At 61.5% G+C, this 20,148-nt stretch overlaps 4 protein-coding genes and 1 pseudogene across 4 annotated transcripts, besides 1 other annotated feature; all 5 read right to left on the bottom strand.

Moving 5' to 3' along the window:
• Positions 1-453: 453 nt before the first annotated feature.
• On the bottom strand, positions 454-1,353 carry LMJF_07_0780 (conserved hypothetical protein; the record flags this gene model as incomplete). The annotated part of the gene is made up of 1 exon (XM_001680935.1): positions 454-1,353. One exon carries the CDS (start codon positions 1,351-1,353, stop codon positions 454-456), a length of 900 nt encoding a protein of 299 aa, XP_001680987.1.
• A 3,607-nt stretch (positions 1,354-4,960) lies between these two features.
• On the bottom strand, positions 4,961-6,169 carry LMJF_07_0770 (DNAJ-domain transmembrane-like protein; the record flags this gene model as incomplete). The annotated part of the gene is made up of 1 exon (XM_001680934.1): positions 4,961-6,169. One exon carries the CDS (start codon positions 6,167-6,169, stop codon positions 4,961-4,963), a length of 1,209 nt encoding a protein of 402 aa, XP_001680986.1.
• A 3,733-nt stretch (positions 6,170-9,902) lies between these two features.
• On the bottom strand, positions 9,903-13,628 carry LMJF_07_0760 (putative 6-phosphofructo-2-kinase/fructose-2,6-biphosphatase; the record flags this gene model as incomplete). Its single annotated transcript, XM_001680933.1, has 1 exon — positions 9,903-13,628. The coding sequence occupies one exon, from the start codon at positions 13,626-13,628 to the stop codon at positions 9,903-9,905; it is 3,726 nt and encodes a 1,241-aa protein (XP_001680985.1).
• Positions 13,629-15,061: 1,433 nt separating this feature from the next.
• Positions 15,062-15,949, bottom strand: LMJF_07_0750 (conserved hypothetical protein; the record flags this gene model as incomplete). The annotated part of the gene is made up of 1 exon (XM_001680932.1): positions 15,062-15,949. The coding sequence occupies one exon, from the start codon at positions 15,947-15,949 to the stop codon at positions 15,062-15,064; it is 888 nt and encodes a 295-aa protein (XP_001680984.1).
• Positions 15,950-17,811: 1,862 nt separating this feature from the next.
• On the bottom strand, positions 17,812-18,839 carry LMJF_07_0745 (annotated as a pseudogene).
• Positions 17,812-18,839: a sequence feature.
• Positions 18,840-20,148: the final 1,309 nt, after the last annotated feature.

Raw genomic sequence — 20,148 nt, 5'->3', positions numbered from 1 at the left:
AACGGAGGCGCAGGCAGATGGGCGATGTGGGTGCGCGCGGGGGGGGGAGAGTACGACAGCCAAGCGAACACGAGCGACACGAACAGCGGGTGAGGACGCGGAAGACTGTCGGGGAGGAGGAGGAGGAGGAAAAGAGACGCCCTTTGGATGAAGAGCACCACTGTCAACGAATGCGCCATCACAAGCGAAAACCACGGGACTGCACACACGCACGCACACACACACACACATATGCAGAGAACGCCACGTTGTTGACGCCGTGGTGCGCGCCTATGCAGAGAAGGAAGGAGACAGAGAAGCATGATGCCACGGCATCACGGCGCACGTCGGTCCATTAACAACAACAACAACAGCAGCAGCAAAGAAGACTTGATCAGCCACCACACCGGCTCACACGTCTGCACGCAGCTGCGGCATCGAAAAAAGGGAGGCGCAAGCGAGCGTGCCTCTTCTCTACGAGACAATCTTGCGAAGATCACCGAAGATGCCGCGCATGACGGCCTGCGCCTCCTGCTCACTACCCACCGGCTTCACCACAACGGAGCTGACGTTCGCTTCGGGTGGTAGCGGGGCACTGCTGTCTGCGGCAAGCGGCGATGCAGTCGCCGCACCACACAGAGGCCCTCGAGCAGCCTCGTTCAGCTGTGGCGACGGCGACTCACTCGAAGAGGAGCGCGCAAAATCGCTGCCCCTGCGATGATTCTCGATCTGGCGACGTCGGCTGTCCTCCTTGCGTGGCTCAAAGAATACAATGCCAGACGGGTCCTGCGCACGCTTGATGATGCGCCCCTTGTCCTCCCCCACCTTAGGCCACCCGCGCAGCTCCGGCAGGTTCGCGGCAGTCTCCTGCTGCGCCTGCAGCGCTTGTATCCGGCGCTGACGGGCGTACTCGTACGCGCGAGCCGTGGGCGACTCCCCAACGTACTGCCGACTGCGGTACGACGCGGCCGCCGCGTCTTCGTCGTCGAGGCGCTGCATGGCGCGCGCGCGCTCGTGCATCTCTTGCCGAATGCGGTGCAGCTCTTCCATCTGCTCATGTCGCGCCAGACTCTCCGACATGCGCCAGCCGTCGTCGTGCCGCCAGTCGCGGTACGACCGATAAGCGAAGAGGAACATGGTGGACAAGACAAGGTAGACGACTAACCCTTGGATGAGCAGCGAGCCAGGCGGCATGAAGCGGGCGCGCTGAACCTGCGCGTACATGCTGAACGGACTTCTGGAAGTGAAGGGGTTCTCGGCGAAGCCGCCGGAGCCGCCGCGGTTGTGGAAGTGGTTCCAGTAGCCGTGCTGCCCCTTGCTGTGTGCCTGGTGGTAGGCGTTGTTGGCGTCTTGCTGATAATACTGCCCGTACATGTTCGCCGCCTGCGCCTGAAACGGCTCGTTTGGTGCCGCGTAGCCGAAGCCGCCCGGTGGGCCGGGGCGGTAGCGGCGCGATGCTGCCGGGGACGCGCCGCCGCCACTGTGAAACATCTTCTTCTGCAGCTTAAACGCTTCCCTCTCCCGATTCGTGAGCTCGCTGAGGCGCTCGTAGGCGACAGTGACGCGGGCCATCGTCGCCTCCTCCCCACCAGCGTCAGGGTGGTTCTTCTTCACAAGTTCGCGGTACCTCTTCTTGAGCGCCTTCGGGTCCACGTCGATGCTGACCTCCAGCACCTGCAGCGCCTCTGCGATTTCGGTGAAGGTGGGGCGGCGCCCAGTCGAGGCCTGGCGGCGCGCCATGCACCACGCCGACATGGCGGAGGGACCGCCGCTCGCCATGAATGCCCCGATGGGAGTGCAGCGGTGAGCGGACGACGAGGAGGCGAGAGACAGCGACGAGGTCAAGGATAGCGATGGCAACGACCGTGAGACGCGCGCGGAGGTAGTGTGCCCACGCAGGCGCCGAGGGCTAGCTACCGCCGGCGAGATCGTCGCCGCGTCACTGCGCATCGCCATCAGCAGCAGCAGTGGGTGGCAAGGGAGAGAAACCCGGCAAAGAGAGGTAGCGCCGACAGCAGCGCAGCAGCGGTGGCTCGAGTGGAAGAACACCGCAGCGGCGCGCGATGCCCGCTTGAGGTAGTATCCAGTTCTCGCCGTCATGGTGGTCGCAGCCGGGGTGGTGAGACATGTCCGGAAGGGCAGCGATGGCAGGCACATTTTCTTTCGCTTTCAAATCAGAAAGGAAGACGGCAGACGGCAGAGGAAGAGAGGGGGAGTGGAGGGAAGGGGGCTGCCGGCGGCTTGTGATGGTAAACAGCCGACGCACGCTATTCCACACACCACTGGTGCGGCCTCTTCACGGTCGCTGGTGTATCGGACAATGCGAAGAGATAGGGTGCAAGCTGTGCCCCACAGTCAACACAAGAAGAAGGTTGGGTGGGGCAAGACGAGATGGAGGAGAGCGTGCGAAAACAGCGAATGCACGCCGCCACAACGGCGCTGATGGGCGGGTGATGCTAAGGGGGGGGAAAGGACGGAGAGGTGGGGATGGGATGGAGGGGGTTGGTGCACACAAATGGCAGTGCAATCAGCGCACGCCAAAACCCGCTGAGAAAGTCGGGGGAGTGCGTGCGCTCGGCTACGGCTACGGCGGCAGTGAGCGGATGTCGGTCCCGACAACAACCGCGAAGAGTGCGCGGAGGTGCACACAGGAACAGCGGCGCGACAGAGCGGGAGAGTAGGGGAGGAAGGAGAGCTCTTGCCACTTCCGCTACGTAATATGGTGGCCTGGGCGGTACTGGCAATGAGAGGGGTGGGGGCTGTGAGGCAGTGTGCGTGTGTATGCGTGCGTGTGGCACACGACATGTCGGGTCTGAATGCTTCGCACCTCCTTGTGCGCCTCTCTCTCTCTGCGTTTACGTGTGGGTGAGGGTGTTCAGTCTTACACAGAGGCGCGGCTGGTTGTACAGCGATGCCAGCGCGTATCCGATAGCGATGTGACTGGGCATCGCGGTGGTCGTCGTCGTAGAGGAAGAACACAGGGAGACACATGCGAATGTGTGTGTGTGTGTGTGTTTGTGTGTGAGCCGTTGATGCGGGGATCGGCGGAGAATGGACCAGCAAAAGGAAAGAGGAGAGATGATGATGATGACCACAGTGCCACGACTTGCTGGATTGCCCATGTAGGACGGATCCGCTGCAAGTGGAACGCAGGAGTGAGAAGCGTGTGCGAGCACGGACGGGCACGGGAGGGGCCATCACAAAAACACAACAACAAACGTGAGGGGTGCGCGGGAGGAAGGGACGGAAAACTGCAAGAAAGCGAGCGAGCGAGACAGCGACCGCAAACGCCTTCCAACACCCCCACCCCTCCCTCACCTACGCGGATCCGCTCACAGCAGATGTGCTGGTCGGTGTGTCGACCGACTCCCGCACGAGCAACGGCGAGACAAGAAAACTTGTCTCTCAAGCACACGCGCCCCCCCCCCATACACACAGGCAGACCTTTCCACAGATGCACGAGATGCTCTATCGAACGTCGGATTCCGACGCGAGTGCGAGGACACAGGAGGGAGCATGGAGAACCACGGAGAGGGGGCGGGCCCGTAGTAAAGACAAGACGCAGAGACTCCCAGAACGAAACAGAGACAGACACACACAAAACTCCGTTTATCAACAAGAGGAAAACAAAAACAACAAGAGTTATAACCGTGTAGCGTAACTGTGCCCCTCCGCCCGATGCTTGCCGTAGAACCGGAGCTCCACTCCCCTCTCGAGCCCCGGCTCGTCACGACCGCCCCATCGCCTGGTGCGAAGCAGCGGGAAACACGCGTGTGTTGCAGCAATGCGCCAACGCAGCCATCTGAGCAGGGTCTCTGCCTCAAACGCTGCCCACCCACCCCCTGCCTAGCAGGGCGCCTCTCAGGCACCCCACACCAGCAGTCGGTGCGAGGGCCGGGTATGGCATACGCTCGAGCCACGCGGACACTTTTTGCCCATCATGTGGATGGTGCAAGCGGGCTCGCTATCGCAGGTCTCTCCGATGAAGCACCATCCAGGGTGTGACCGCGAGCATCCACATCGATGACTCGCTCTGGCCTCCCTGACACAGAGTAGGCACTGGAACCTTAGATACCACGCACTGAAGTGTCCCTCCGTCATCGGGGGGAGGGGGAGGGAGGGGGCCACCGTCGCAGAGAGAAGCAAGGAGACACTTCACCGCAAAAGGCACGCAGCCACATACGAAATTAAAATTAAAGATAATAAAAAGCATAACGTCATTTACATATACACACACACATGTATATTGTCTGTCTGTCTATATATATATATATGTATATATGTGTATATGTGTATAGATGTGAGACGCCGACCATGCAAAGAACTAGTGGAAGAGGAAGCCTATGCGGAGCAGCTGCAGCAGCACCACCACCACCACCAACACCACCACCACCAGCCGCGGCAGTTGTTACAAGTCACCGCTATCCGTCATGATGGTGCTCTGTCGCACTGAGGGAAAAAAGAAAAGGCACCATGAACGCGGGTCGACCTCTACCAGTGCCGCCAACACCAGCATCATCATCACCACCTGGCCAACCACCTCACTGCAGCCGCCACCACCGTTAAGACAGAGACATCTAGTTGGCTGAAACGAAGCACCATCACCACCACCACCACCACCCGCCCTTATCCGCCACCGCTGCTCTCTTACCCTCACCCTTCGCTCCTCTCATGCTTTTCCACCAATCGAATCGGCTGGCAAGGGTAGAGAAGGGAGGAAGAGGAGGGTCTAGGGATAAGGATAGCACGTTCTGCACGTGCACAAGCACCAGGCACTTCGATACTGACGAAGGGCGCGGAGAAAGGGAGAGAGAAGAAAGGGAGCACAGGGGCAGATGTGGTGCTGGCGGCAGCAGCAACAGCGAGAGCGAAGGGGGCCGTCAGGGCTTCCTCACGCTCTATATCGCTCTCGCCCCCTCTCAGTACGATTCTAACTCTTGCCGCCGCCGCCGCCGTCCCTTCGCCTCCCCTCGGCGCTCCCTCAACCTGCACTCTCGCCACCGCCGCCGATGAGCATCCGCTGAAGAACGCGCTGCAGCATGACGGTGTTCATCCAAGCCGCCAGCGTGAGCGCCACCGCCAAGGCGTAGCGCGACACGGCCGTTCGCACCAGCTGCAGCATCTGGAAGGATAGATGCGGCGGCATCCACAGCGCACTGTTGCCGATGCTCACCACGCCGTACTGCACGCCCGCGGCCGTCGACACTGTTGCGCCTGCCCGCGGAAACGTCAGTCGAGTGGCAACGGGGTGCACACCCGCGACGTTGATGCTGCAATGTACCTTGCTGCAGCCACCGACAGCGCTGCCTCCAATAGTAGCTGCACCACCCACAGAGTTGACTACTGGCGAGGTGCCGTAGAGAGCGCGCCACACAGCGTACATGGCGAAACCAGATAGCGTGGCGCACCATCCAACCATCATGAGCTGCTCCACTTCACGGGACGTCCAGCGAGAGCCGAGCAAATCCTGTTGATCGTGAGCGCGCTGCAGCTGCAGCTCTGCCTCACCACCCGTCTCCAGCCACATGCGGTAGTTGTCCGCCAGCTCCGCGGACAAGCCCATGAGCAAGTCGTAGGACGTGTTCACCTGCTCCATCAGCTCGTCGTCACCGCCGGCAACGTCAGGGTGCAGCTGCTTCGCCAGTGTCCGATACGCCTGCTTCACATGCGTTGCCGTCCACTCGCGCACAACGTGCCCATCATCCTGGATGAGTTGAAGGGTGCGGAACGCATCATAGATCTCGGCGAAAGACGGCACCGCAGCTGTCTCGCAATCCTCCTTCGCCTTCTCTTCCTCCGTGAACCTCTCGCGCACGCTGCTGCTGCTGTCGGCTGCGCTGCCCTCGCGCTCATCTGGCCGGTGCTCACTGCACCCCGCCTTGCTTACAGCGCTGTCAGCTGCCACACGCGAAGCGGCACTCTCAGGCTGTGGCGTAGCAGATGCGGCTGTCGTGGCCGCGGTTGGACTGTCTGCGCTAGCGGCAGAGGAGTAGCAGCGCCTCGCTGTGTGCAGCGAGCCGGCTGGGGCGGTGACAGCGGCCCCGGTGCTAGACGAGTCCGCCGAGGCTGCCGCCGAGCCAGAGATGATCGACTGCGCGGTGCCGCAAGAGCAGGGAGGAGAAGCGGATGCGAGCAACACCAACGGTGTTGCCGCTGACTGTGTGTTTGCTGCTGCTTCAAGCGCCTTCATTGCCGCCGCCCATCGGATGCCGGAGCGCAGACGCGCTGCCAACCCACGGCGCTGGGCACGGGTAGTCCAAGTGCCGGAGTGACTGCCACACAAGTCAGCGTCGCCCGCCGCGGACGCCAACACCGGTGCACGGTAGTTGCGTGCCCGACGCCATTGCACAAGTTGCGTGAGTATGCGCACCGGCAGCCTGGCCAGCTGCGTCGAGGTGGGCGCTGTCTGCAATGACAGGCTGTTCAGCGCCTGCACAGCTGTGGCCCTAGCGGCTAGCATCGGCAGCGACGACGGCGTTGGGGCGACGGAGGAGGAAGGGGTGTAAGGCAAGGCGTCTGTCACAGATCGCCGCCGCATATGGGAGTCAGTAAGCTTGCGCATCTTGTGCAGCGCACGGAGTGGTGGTATGGCAGCGAGAGCAGCGGAGGCGGCAGCTACGGCGTCTGTGGTCGTGGTCGTGGCAGCGACGGCGGCGGTGGCGCGCGCCGATGCAGCAAAGCCAGCCGCGGTCGTGCAGCACCGAGCACGCGAGTAGCGTGTCGGGTAGGGTCCCATAAAGATAGGACGCATCGAATCTCCAGAGAATGCAGAGGAGCTATAAACGCCAGACCGGACAGTGGAATGGACACGCCACTTCACACACGCACGCACACGACTGAAAAGACGGTAGTTGATCTTAGGAGAGTGACACACGCAGAAGAAGGTGATGGCGACGACCGCAACAGGAAACGTGGAAAACCCTTCAAAAACGGAAACGAAACGCTTGGCGGCAGTCGCAGTGGCGGCAGTCGCACAGCCACGCAACAAGAGAGCCGCAGCCACAACGAGACGCCAGAAAAAAAAACGTTTACCGGTTGCCTCTCTGTGTTGAACGTGTGTTGTGCTCTCTTCTACAGCAAACACCGTGGCAGCACTCGCCTGCTCCGCTTCCACGCAGAGAGCGAGAGAGTGAGACAGACAGACAGACTTGAGCTTGGCAGATGAAGAGAGCGAGAGAGAGAGAGAGAGACACACACACACACACCTCGTCGTCTTCTCGGGATAGGGGGAGGGACGAGCGGGCGTTAAGAAAGGCGGCCAAGAGATAGGCGAAGTGGTGTTGCAGGCCTCGGAGTAGCCTAAAGATGCACACCGAAGACCGTCGTGATGGCAAGAGCGCGTCTATGAGGAGCCGCGGCCAATAAAGAAGGCAACGAGCCGGAGAAACAGCAGCCACAAGATTATATATATATATATATACGGAACGGAAGCGCGGACACAGCCGGTCTTGACCGGTGGAGGAAAGGGTTCAGTCCTGCGTTCTCCTCTCAGCATGCGCTACGGCACAAGTGCCACCCGCCGCCACCACCCCAGTGTAGTGTGCAAGCGTGGCTTTGTGACGGCAGTGATGTGATGCCCTCTGTTATGTGTTGGAGGAAGGAAAGCAGCGTTGGTGTCTGTGTCTGCGTCTCTGGCTGTGCGTGTCTGTGTGCCCAACGAAGGCACCTGCTCTGTTGGTGAAGGAGGCGGGAGGATATCAAACACACACAAGCACACACACACAGGGAGGGCGGGGCGGGCGCAGCAAGCTAACCACCTCCGTCCACGATTTACGGTTACTCAACTCAGTTAGGTCGTCTAATGTAACGGCAAAGGCCCACGTCAGGTCGTCGAGATGGGGCGTGGCATGTACATACAACACAACACAGCACACGCACGCACGACCCACCCACCTATGCACATAGATGTATGTGTGTGTGTGCGTCTTGGGTACGCGTTAGGTGTACGTGATGGCCTATGGCGCCGTCGTCGCTAAAGCCTGCTTGCCTGCAGCAGGAGAGAGGAGCGCAACGGCAGCCCGCCGCAGAGGGTGGGGGTCTGCGAGGTGGGGAGGAGGGGGCAGGAGAAGTGCTTACTGAAGGTGGTCGTGTATTGCAGTGGTGATGGGGATGAGGGAGAGGGAGGGATGACGAAGGATGTCGATGATGGTCAGCCGGAAACATTAAAGGAACGAAGAGAAAAAAGTGCGGAGTGGCGAGGAGTCCGAGCAGTCGGCGCGCTTACGAATATGCAGGCATGCCACTGGGCACTGTTGGTTGTCGTTGCTGTTCTTCGCCAGCCTCGAGTGCTGCGGCAGCGCCCACACGCACGGACGCGAAGCGACACCAGCCACCGCGCGTGCAGGTGAGTGAGGTGCATGCCGCCAGCGGTGATAAAGGGAGGGCACAAGAGTTGGACTCTTGCGGAAGGAGAGGCGGGCGGGTTGAGGAGAGGCGAAAAAAAAAGACCCAGCCCCCCTCCCCCCGCTTCGCTACCACGGCCTCGCTCCGCGGCATCCCGGCTGGTGGCGACTTTTCTCCCATCCACGACGCCCTGCTCGTCTGCTCTATGGCCCGTTGTCATTTTGGTTTGTTTTTCGGTGCAGTCGGGTGTGTACGGGTGCATGCAGGCGTGCACGCATGCGACGTCCACGTCGGTGCCTGCGCGCCCCCGATGGACAAAAAGACAGTCAAAATCGAACCATGAAAGCACAAGAGAGCGCTGCTGCGCATGATGATCCGCCAACGCAGACGTGTACGGCACTCAGAGAGGGCGAGGGAAGCAGAGAGATGGGCAAGGGCGGAGTGGTGGTACTCATCGTGATAGGGACGGAGGGCAGGAAGGAGGAAAAGTGACGAGTTGTCGTAGGCGGGCTACGTAAATTCAGCAACAAAAAGAAGCAAGACGTAAAGGAAAGAGAGAGGAAAGGGTGGACGAGGTGCTTGCGCGTGCGCGCGTGCGACTACGCCACGGATGCACACACGCACACACGAGAGAAAGAGCAACACGACTGGAGGGAACAAAAAGGAGTCCGAGGGAGGGGAGGGGCGGATTGCCCGCACAGGCGTGAGCCCCGCGCACGACTCTCACGACAAGAAGCCGCCAGACACAACGCAGACACGCGCACACAAACACACGAAAAAAGAATAACGAGCATCACACCAGCAACATCCAAACCCGAAAGCAGACTCCCTCCCACCCTCTCCCTCGCTCCATACACACACACACACACACACACACACGTACAAGTAAGGCGGGAGAGCGCGCAAACAACGCCACAAATCGCATGAAATACATAGAGAAAGAGCGAAGGGCAGTGGCCCTTCGGCAGAGGGCGTACGTGTCTGTGTCTATGTGCGTGTGTGAGTGAGTGTGTGTGTGTGTGTGTTTGGCCTGTGCCGATGGGGCAGATACACAAGCAGGAAGAGGTGGGGTGAGGCTGGACGGGATGGGGGCAGGGGGGAAGAGCTCGCAAGTCGCTGCTGCAATCCAGTCCTCTGTGATGTTTGTTGGTGCCTGCGCTGTGGCGGTGTGGCGGCCCGCTGCTCCACCTCGCCCGCTAGCGTAGCCCGCTTGCGATATGTCGTTCTTTATGAAGGCGGCACCAACAGACGCGCTCGGTACACGGACGGCGCGGGTTGGTGGTGGTGGTGGTGGTGGGATCGGCAACAACGGTGATGACGACGACACGGAGTGTAAGTGGGCCGCGCGCTCTCTCCCTCACGCATAGGCACGCGTAGCGCCTTCCGTGGAAGGCGGAGGGAGGGCTGTGGGTGGTGAGAGAGCTGCTAGCACGCCCTCATTTCGTGTCACCCACAGCTTCATGAGGCGAAGCCGTCTCACCCCTCAATGGCCGGCGGCGCTTGTTTTGTGCATTCCTTCCGTTCCCGCGGAGGTCAGCAGAGAAGGGAAGGGCGAAGGAGCCCCTTCAATCATCGCTGTCTCAGGTGCTCGACGTGTTCGCCGCCGACGCTGTCGGCGAGCCCTCTCGTCTCGGAAGGTGGGAGCCTGCCTCATTGCTGTCCAGCTTCAACTCGTCCAGGATGGCGATCCCCTTCGAATCGTACGTGCAGCGCCAAACTGTGCGATGCGGCACCTCGACGCCGATACTGCTCTCCGCCGAGGTGCTGCCAAAGTAGGCAAGCAGGCAGCGCAGCACTGCCTGGTGCGCCACGACGACAACGACCTTGTCGGCGTTCTCGAGCTCCATGATGACGGGCTCCAGTCGAATGACGAGGTCCTGGTAGCTCTCGCCCTCGGGGTACCGGAAGCTGTACTTGTTGAGCTTGCTAAAGTAGTCGATGAGCGGGTAGCGCTCCTTTACCTCGGCGTATGTCATGTCCTCGCATACCCCGGCGTGGATCTCGTTGAGGCTGCTCCAGCGCAGCGTGCGGATGTTCAGCAGACGCTCGCTCAGTTCAGTGGTCTGAATGGCGCGCCGCAGCTGGCTTGTCCACATCTCCAGCGTACTCGCCGTGTTTGCAGAGGCTTCAGTTGCCGTGCTGCTGCCCTCGTCGTTGCCAGCCGCTCCCGAGTGAAGGCGTTGCTGATTGTGATGATGTGCGCGCTGCACACGGTCTACGTGTTCGAGGTGGCGCTTCAGCGAGCCAAGGAACTCGAGCAGCGCCACAGCGTCCCGCATGCCCTGTTCCGTGAGCGGCGGGTTGCCACCGATGCGGCCCTCCACATTGTAGTAGCTCTCACCGTGAAGCACAAAGTAGATAGGATGCTGGATCTTCACCTGCGACAGGTTCATGACGTACGAGATTATGCGGCTGGCCAGGTAACCAGAGATGCCGTGGGTCTCAATCGTGCTCGAGTTCATAATCTTCACGTAGCCGCGCGTCCGCGTCGACTGTTGCCGGTGGTGCGTTGACTCCGGCGACGTCGTGGGCGGGCAGGCAAGCCCCGTGTCACGCTCGACCGACGCCTTGGCATCGAGGCCATCCGCGATATCGACGCTCGCAGTAGCCCCAGAAGCACGCGCGGTTGGTGTCTGGCGCGCGTTCCTCTTCGTATTGGGTGCCTCCGTCAGCGTCTCGTACACGCTCTCCAAAAACGCCAGCCGCTCGTGGAAGTCGTCCGAAGCCGACGCGGGGTCGATGACGCTGAGCGGATACTCCATCGGATCGCGAATCTTGCACCGCACAAAGTCGAGCGGGTCCTCCTCGGCGTCTCGGATCACCTCTATGTAGAAGAACTGCGTCGCCAGTGGGCGGAACAGCGCCTCCGCCTCCTGCCGCAGCTCCTCTGTAATGAAGTCGTCGTTCAGCACAACCACCTCGCCGCCGTGCTGGAAGAAGAGGCGGCAGTCCTCCGAAAAGCTTTGCAGCACGTGGCGGTAGAGGCGCCGAGCGACGCTCGCGGGCCGCTTGATGAGCTCTCGGAAGTGCCGAGTGCGCAGCACCTCCGGCGGCGGCGGCGGCGGCGGCGGGAAGCTGTCGACGCCGGCGGTCGTGCACGGCGACTCCCCTGCAGAAGCCTCAAGTCTCGGCCCGCCGCTGTCACTCGTCGTCTCCGCTGACATGGCGGCAGTCGACGAGTGTCGCACAAGGAAACCACGCGGGGCATTTGCGGTGACGTCGGCCACCACGTTAGCGGGGTGGCGCGTCCCTGATAGTAAAGAAGAGGCAGAGGCAACGTCTGATGCGGGTATCGCGGCGCTGTCCTCGAGCGAGGAGGCCGTGTGCGCCTGCATGGACGGGCACACGGGTGATGCGCTGCAGTCGAGGCAGACAATGGAGGTGTTCGCGGACGTCAGCGGCCCCGCAGCGACGCCAGTGTCGGAGAGGGTGCAGCTGTAGTCATACCCTGCTCTGAAAATGGCGTTCACGGTGGTGGCTGTCGCCGCGGTGGTCTTCCTCGCAGAGGGCATGGATGAAGTCAGCGCGGACCCGCTGCTCAGGCTTGCAGTCACGGCACACCGCGCGGATGCGTTCAGGGACCCCGTCGCCAAGTTGCGCGCGACCGGCGTCGAGTTGGTGTCTGCAAGAGAGTTTGACCGAGTAAACGCGGGCGGTGCCGGCGCTATGCTCGCAGCCGCCTGCGAAGAGGCTGTGGAGGTGCCCTCGTCAGCTGGCATCCCTATAGGTCGCGGAATCCTATGGGAGGCGCCTCGCTCGCCAGGCGGCCCCTCGTCGGCGACGCTCCCTTCACCAGCGGGCGCACTTGCCTCCTGCTCCTGCTCCTCCGCCTGCTCTGCCTCTGCGTGTGCGCTGCACGCCGCCATCTCCGGATGCGCCGCCTCCCAGTCTAGCAGCATGCGGCGCCACGCCACCTGGATGTTCTGCATCTTCGCGCGGCTCCCGTGCCACCTCAGCAGCCGGCAAATTTTTTGCGCCAGGAACGTCTTGCCGCGGGCGGGCAGGCCCATCATGACGATGATCAGCGTGCTGGTGCCGCCCTGGGCGGCCGTCTTGAAGCACTCGGGCCCCTGCTGCGACGTCGGTATCGTGTACATGGGGAGCTGGCTCATCAGCTCACAGGGCATATCGCTCGAAGCGGAGGAAGAGATAGGTGGTAGCCTCGAGCCGCCGGCCACCTTGTCGGAGCTGCCGGTCGACGGCAAGGGATGTAAGCCCAGAGGAGACTCCGTCGGTGGCGATGCTGCTGTGGTCCATGTGCGGGCCAAACTCTCCGCCGCGGCGCCCCTTCCAGCGTCGCTCACGCCTTCCCTGGCGTCTGCAAGCCCGACGACCGGGGCGACTGGACTCGAGGACGGGTCCGACGGCGCGGTCTGCAGTGGTATCTCCAACGACGCCCTCCCGCTGCCCACGGAGGCACCACCGGCGGCGTCACCCGGCGGCGGCGTCAAGGAGGCGGTCGGCGACACCTTGAAGGCGGAGTGCAGGTGCGCCGCGGTCATACCCCCTGTCCTGGCTTCCATCACTACGGAGCGACCAGCAGCTGTGGTCAGCTGCTGATACACGCTGTTTTTGTGAACGCTCAGCGCGTGCAGCTCCTGGTAGTCCCTTGCCTTGCGCCACACCCACTTGTGGTACGCGCGCGGGCGATGTCCGACGATATGCTCCACGATGGCCTCGCGATTGAGCCACGACAGCTCCGGAGAAAACAACGTGTGGTATGTCGTGTCGATCAAGCTAACCGGTGTCTGGACGGATATGAAGCTCGTGGCCGAGCTGCAGTTTGCTGTGAAGGTGTCGTAGCTGCAAGTGCTGTGACTGCCGCTGCTGCTGCTAGAAGGGCAACTAGAGCCGCAACTGCCGCTCCTGTCGCTCGTGCCGGAGGGCTGGGCCAAGAGCAGGTCTTGGGAGAAGGTACGCGGGTGCGTGTCAGCAGCTGGCGCAGCAGCGGTGGTAGTGGTGGCTGTGGGTGCCACCGCTTTCCTCGCTCTTGCTGGGTGGTTATGGTGGGTGTGGCGATGAGCGCGGTGGCAGTGGTGATGGTTATGGTGGCAGCCCGCCCGGTGCGGACAGGGCGCACTGTCCTCGGCTGCGACGGTGTCTGCGTGCAGACGGGCGACAGAGCGTTGCTGCCGCTGCGGGCTGCCGCGACGCAGGCCGCCATTGCGCCCCACCGCGGCGGTCGCAACGTCCCCCCTCGACGGCTCGTCGCCGGCTTGAGAAGACAGGTTTTGGTAGTCCTGCTCCGCATCCACTGCGGGACGCGCGGTGGGGTAGGTGGCACCGCGGGGCACCACCGCGTTCATGGAGCTCGCTGCCGTGGCTGTGGGCTCCAACTCGCTCACAGGCGCAGCGATCCACTCGCTGCTGGTGCTGTCGTGGTCCAGGGCACTGGCGCCACTGTTGCTGCGTTGCGCGTCGAAGTGTCGAGTGACCGTTGCCCTGACATCCCCGTCCGAAGTCAGGGCATCAGCAGCAGGCGGTGATGATGGTGACGGCGACGTCACCGCCGTGTGGGCCTCCATAAGTATGTGGTCCCTCACAATGTGTATGGGTGGGGATAGGCTTGTGTACGAGGTAGCAGTGATTGTGGTCGTGGGCAGTGGTGGTGAAGGAAGGAAATTGATGGCGGCGCCAGCGAGCAGCTGCGCATAATGGGTGTGCAAGCGCGTCGGTGTGTCAGAATGAGAGCGGGCACGCAGGGAGGGAGAGGGATCAACGCAGCAGGGTGGACGGAGATGCGAAAGAGGATGTAGTCACCTGCACCGAAGATCGAGCATCCACCGGAGACTGTAAACGAAAACAAGACTTCACCGGATGAAGAGACGCGTGAGTTGCGTGGCAGTGGCGGCGATGGCGATACTGAAAAAGCAGGACAGTCCGGGGAGGCATGCACACACCGAAAGAAGAAGTGTGTGTGTGCGTGTGCGTGTGTGTGTGTGTGTGTCTGGGAGCAAGTGTGCAATATCAACCAAAGAGAAAGAGAATAGACGTTTATGGAAAGCGAGCAACAACGCAGTTCGTCGGTCTCAGTCCGTGACGGCGTATGTGTGACACGGCTGGCGAAGGAGGAGGGGAAGGATGGGGGCGGGGGGTGCGTGCGCCTTTGTGGGCCGCTGATTCGCGTGTGTGTGCGAAGATGGTCACGTAGCCGAAAGACCATCACCGTAAGAGGAGGAGATTTGCAGGAGGAGAAGGAGAGCGAGAGCTGGCGGTGGTGATCGACAAGGCAGCACTGGCGATGGGTGGCGAGGGCCTGGTAAGCGTAGATCACATGCAAGAATAGCTGGATGCGCGGCAGAGGGGAGAGCGAGCGAGCTGCACTCCCGCAGGGCGTGAGAAGAGAAAGCACAACAACAGAACTATCTACGTGTGCGGTTCATGTGTGTACGTGTGCATGCGTGCGCGTCTCTCGGCACCTGTGAGGGAGGGGGATCACTGGCCGCGTTCCACACCTCCTCTCCTTACGCTCTTTCACCTGACGCCCCTCCCCCTCCACACCATTCTTACTCCTCATCCAGGTGCGCGCTAAGCACATGCACATGCGCACACTTGCAGGCAGACACACCTGTCCATCCCCTCAGCCGCCGCTGCTGCTGGTAATTCTCTTCCGTTGGTTGTGGTGGCCGCGCCTCCTTTTTACTTTTCTCGCCTTCGCTGCGGGACTGGCTCGTATCCGACTCGTGGGCAGGAGGCCTCGGTGTTCGACTACACGCCCCGCCCCCACTCCACGCGTTGGTCATGCGCCGCCTCGCTCCTCGTCACGCCGGCGAAGATCCTCATCCTTCTGCATGCGCACGCGATACGATCGCACCGTCGCCGCCATCATTACCATCGCGGCCGAGAGGGAAGCCAGCAGGAGGAACAGGAGGAGCGGCCGCCCCACGGCACGGTCCACGATCGCCTTTTCCTGCGCACGACTTTTCATCAAGATGTACTGGTGCAGGTGCGGGTTGGTGCTGATCTCCGGCGCGACGCGCGCAGCGCTGTGTGGGTTGTCGTAGGAACTGCCGTCCATCCCCGCGAAGCCTGGTCGGCTACGATAGAGATCGCGCACCTCCCTCAAGCTGGCTGTGGTGACGTTGAAGAAGTGCAGGCCCAGGCGGTTTGTATTGCGCAGGCCGGTGCCGCCGGCGCGGCTGCCGTGACGCTCCTGATGTCCATCCCCGGCGTTACCTCCACTTGTCGACGCTGACCTGCTATCGCCCGCTGTGTCGGCGCCCTTGTCGTTCTCGTAGACCCTCCACGGCGGCAGGTCGTCGCGGATGCCTCGCCGGCGCATCTCTACGACACGAGTTTGGAATTCGTTCAGCCGGGCAATGCGGCGACGGCCCTCCTCCGTTCGGGCGTCGAAGAGGGCTTCGTCGCCGTCGCCGTTGCCGTCGTCGGCGCCACCGCTCTTGTCACGACCGCCGCGGTGGCGCCGGCGACGGTGACGGTCACCTTGGTAAATCCGCTGCACCTTCGCGTACTCTTCCGCCGTAAACGTGAAGTTGGCGTCGTGCGGGCCACGAAACCGGCCTCGCACACCAACACCACCGCTCTGCCCCTCCCCGCGTAGAATATGCTGCCGCACCCCATATGGGATCCGCCGAAGGAGCTGGTACGCCTCTGTGCCAAGTCGCATGCGCTCCGCCGCGTGTGCTTGGCTCCTGGTGCTGCTGCTCGCCTCGTCTGAGCTCGACGGCGCTGCCGCCGAAACAAGATTTGTGTCGGGGTGGTGTTGTATAGCAAAGGCTTGAAAGGCTCGCTTTACCTCCGCATCAGTGCTTTCTTCGGCGAGTCCCAGCGTACGCAGAGCAGCGCGGAGCTCGTCGGCGGCGACGTGGTGCTGCTGGTGCTGCGAGCTGCCACCACTCACACACCGATACGAGCACCTTGTAGCAGCCACACCCCAACTGACGCCGCGGGTGCGCAGCGCCATAGTGCTGCCGCACACGTGCACACTGGTCATCCGTGTCATGAGGCGCATATGGGTCTCATGTGCCGCAGATGCTGGGCACAAAGTCGCGTTGGCGCCGCAGCAGCGACGCACACAACCACGGAACTGAGGCGGCATGTGCAGGCACCTTTAGGTGAGTGGGAAGTGTCTACCTCGTCGAGCGCGTGTGCGCCTCAGAAGTGCTGAGCTGCTGTGCGGCGCAGCCACGGCGCCGTTGATGCCGCCAAGCCTGTTGCACGCACACACACACACACACACACACACACACACACACACACACACAGATTTCTCACAATCTCCTTTCCGCGTGCTTAGCCCCGCTTGGGCTAAGCATGCACCACCACCACCACCACCACCCCGGTGGGTGCGTGTGGGGGAGGGGTGGGGATAAGGAGGACAGGTCAGGCATGTCCCCGCCAGAGTGAAAGCACATGTGTGCAGAGCAGATAGCGAGAGGGCAGGAGAAGGAGGTATACGTAAAGAGGCGAAGCGCGTTGGGCAAGAGAGGTTCAGCCTTGAAGGCGCGACGAAGGGAAGGAACGGAGGCAGCATGTTGTTCCGCTTCTCTTCCCTGTCACGTCTCATCGACGTCTGCAAGGCGCCAGCGCACCGGCACACACGTGGCGGCCGCGTCCCTTCCCTTGTATTATGTTTGCCGTTCCGTAGCACACGCGACGCCGTTGTCGCTCGCCTCGTCTCGCTCTCTTTTCCGACTGGAGTTACGCTTGGCACGCCACGCGCATGTGCGTCCACTGAAAACCATCGACTACTGCTGCTGCTGCGTGGTCCAGTAGGTGCACTCCCTCACCTCACCCCCGCTGCTGCCGCTGCTGCTGCCGGTGTATGGAGGCATACACACACACACACACACACACACACACACACACACACACACAAGCGAACCTACACACGCACACGGAAAGCAAGACTCGGAGGCCTACACCTGTGGTACGCGGACATGCGCACGCCAAGCATGGAAACGCAGCGGCACACAGACGCGCACACATGCGCACACTAATTCAACAAAGCCAAAGGGAGAAAGACGTGCGTGCGCACATGTGTGTGTGTGTGTGTGTGTGTGTGCGAAGGTCGCGTAATGGGGCTGAACCAGAGTTGGCCAAGAGCGGACAAGGTGCGGCAGGAACGGAGGGAGAAAAGGAGGGAGAAAAGTGTGTGGGTGTGCCGGGGGAGGGGGGAGGGGGAGGGAGGGTGCAGACAAGAGCGAGAAGACGCGCTCACGCAGACGAAAGAACTCGCCTCACGCGCGAAGGACGAACACCAACAAGAAAAGAAAACGGGGAAAATGTCCGAGGAAGCAATGCAGAGGCAACACTGCACACGCACGCACACATGTGCGCATAGACCCCGAGGTACGGGGAGGACGAGCATGCAACGCACATGAAATAGACGATAGGCATAAGCACCCTTCTTAGCGTGCAGGTGAGCAGCTGCGGAGGGGAATACAGTGAGAAAGAGGTAAGGGAAGGGAAGGGAAAGGAAAAAGTGGGTCAGCTGCTTTGGTCAGCGAAGAAAGGGAAGAAACACTGTCAGGATGGGTCGTCGAGGGAAGAGGGGAGGGAGGGAGGGAAGGAGGGGAGGGTGCACCACGACGAAAGTAACAGCGATGGAAGTGGCGCCGCCGGAGAAGGAAAATAAACAGAGAGAAGAAATAGGTGTGTGCCTCTGGCTCATTGAGACGCTCACAGAGTAGATGCGACTCCTTCTCGCAAAGACGCACAAGGGCGAAGGTGAGGGAGGGAGGATGCATCAGGAGTGCCGCAGCAGCCACGCCTTGGCACAAACGGCAGCAGCGCGCGTGTCGCTGCTGCCGCTTCGCTTGCTGTCGAGAAGCGGAGAGGTGCTGCTACCGCTGGGGCTCGAGAGTCGCACAACCGCCGCCGCTGCGCTGCTTCTCCAGAACACGCCCCGCCCATCCCTCCCAGGTGTACCTGCATGCCCGCCTTGGATAGGTATATGTGGTCGGTGCGAATACTGCGATGCACGACGTGATGCCGGTGCAAGAAATGAACCGGCCATGACAAGCTGCTAGGCATAAAAGACGGCGCCTGCCTCGGGTAAGCATCCGTGTGCGAGGGCGTTTTGAACGCTGGTGGGCAGAAAATCGCGTATCAAAAACATTTTCGAGGCGGTTTGCATCTTATCATGTAATAAGCAGCACACGTGTGTTGGGAGCAGTGGAACTCAAGGGGCACATTGGCGTCGCTGATGGCCACCGCTGGGAAGGCTGAAGTATGCAAGACGGGACTGGTTAAAGGGGTCGAGCTCTCCACAACTCGGCTAAGCTATCGTTGCTGGCTCGCACGCTCTTGCCCTCCTCCTGCTCAAGGGCGCGACAGCGAGCTCGCGGATACGCTACGCTGCGGCCGAGCAGATTCTCCTCAATGCCAATACGCACGCTAATGTTCTCCGGCGCGGCACGGTCCTCCAGGAGGGCCTTGGCACGTACGTGCCGGTTGGGATTGTCGACCTCGTGGCCCTCCAATACCACGAAGCTTTCCTCGCGACTCGCCTCGGTGACCAAGTAGCAGCCAATCTGCTTTGGCTGTGCCTTCATGATGACAACGTCTACGAAGGCTCAAGCAAGCAAGCAAGCAAGCAAGCAAACCATCACGAAAAAGAACGGAGAGCGGAAAGATGAGGCGCGACTGCCCGGTTGCAGCCCTTCCTCCCTCCTCTTCCTGTTCCTGCTCGTAGGCCGCCCATATTTTTTCTCCAGTATTCCTGCTGTTTACCGTTGGCGTTCGCCCATCTGACGTACCCGTTCGTCGGTGCTGGTGCTGCTGCTACCGCTGTTGTTTGGGTGGGAGGGGAGGGGTGAGGGGGGCTGTTCACTACACACGCACACAGAGAACTATAAAAGAGGACGGCGCGTCGTGCGTGCGTGTCACTGAATGGGATGCGTGGGATGGAGTGGTGGAGAACGAGGGTGCAATGTGAGCAGTGCCTTTCGCCTGCTGTAACTCGCTGCATGCGTTGCTTAGTGTGGGTGTTGTTGGCCGCCGCAGTGCCGCTGTCACCGCTACCACATCCTGTCGCTCACTTGTCGCGTGTCCTTCGTGGTGTGCACCGGCCCTTGCGGGCGCGATAGCACCGGGCAGAAACAGAGGAGCCGACAAAGAGGATCGACGGAAAAGGTGTAGAGAGGCGGGGAGGTGAGCACCGCGGGATGCGTCCTCTTTATTATACCTCCCCCCTCCCTCCCTCCCTCCCACCCCTTTCTCCGCACACACACACGCAGAGAGAGAGGGGGCAGCAGCAGCAAGGCCAGGGAGAGCGCCGTTTAACGTGCTGACTTCCGTTTTCGAAAAGTTGTGAGTTTTTTTTTGCTGATGATGTCCGTGCTGACGCGGCACGGTTACACTACAATACAGCGTAAGATAACAGCATAGAAGCAGCAGAGCTGCTTCGCAGAGAAACGACAATGGTGGAGTGGTGGGTAGGTGGGTGGGGTTAGGCAGCAGGGCATGAATGCGATGGACTATCTTGTCTGCACGCCGCCGCCGCAGAGAGGACGGGGTGGGGGTGGGGGAAAAAGACGACGAGGCTCACCGACACCACGCAAGTGCAGCAGTCGTTGGGAGTGCAGGCGGGGTGTGGGTGTGAATGGGTGGATGGGTGGATGTACCGGACGCTCCACCTAAGAGCACAACCACAGAGAGAGAGAGAGAGAGCAGCACATGAACGCAGATGAGCACGCGCGCCGGGCTACAGAGAGGAGGGGCAGAAGGAAGGTTGGTGGCGCAGACTTGGCCAGGGATGAAGTGCGAGCGGGAAGGGGGAGAGGGGAAGGGCCGAGAGGCATGAGTAGGGCTGTCGTTCACTCACCACCTCCTGTGCTGGACGGCGCAGGGCGCAAGAGGGCG

Source organism: Leishmania major, chromosome 7, assembly GCF_000002725.2.
Source record: "Leishmania major strain Friedlin complete genome, chromosome 7".
In the NCBI taxonomy this organism is placed as follows: Eukaryota; Euglenozoa; class Kinetoplastea; order Trypanosomatida; family Trypanosomatidae; genus Leishmania; species Leishmania major.
Note: the sequence above shows the minus strand (reverse complement) of the source record. Positions and strands in the feature narration are given on the sequence as shown.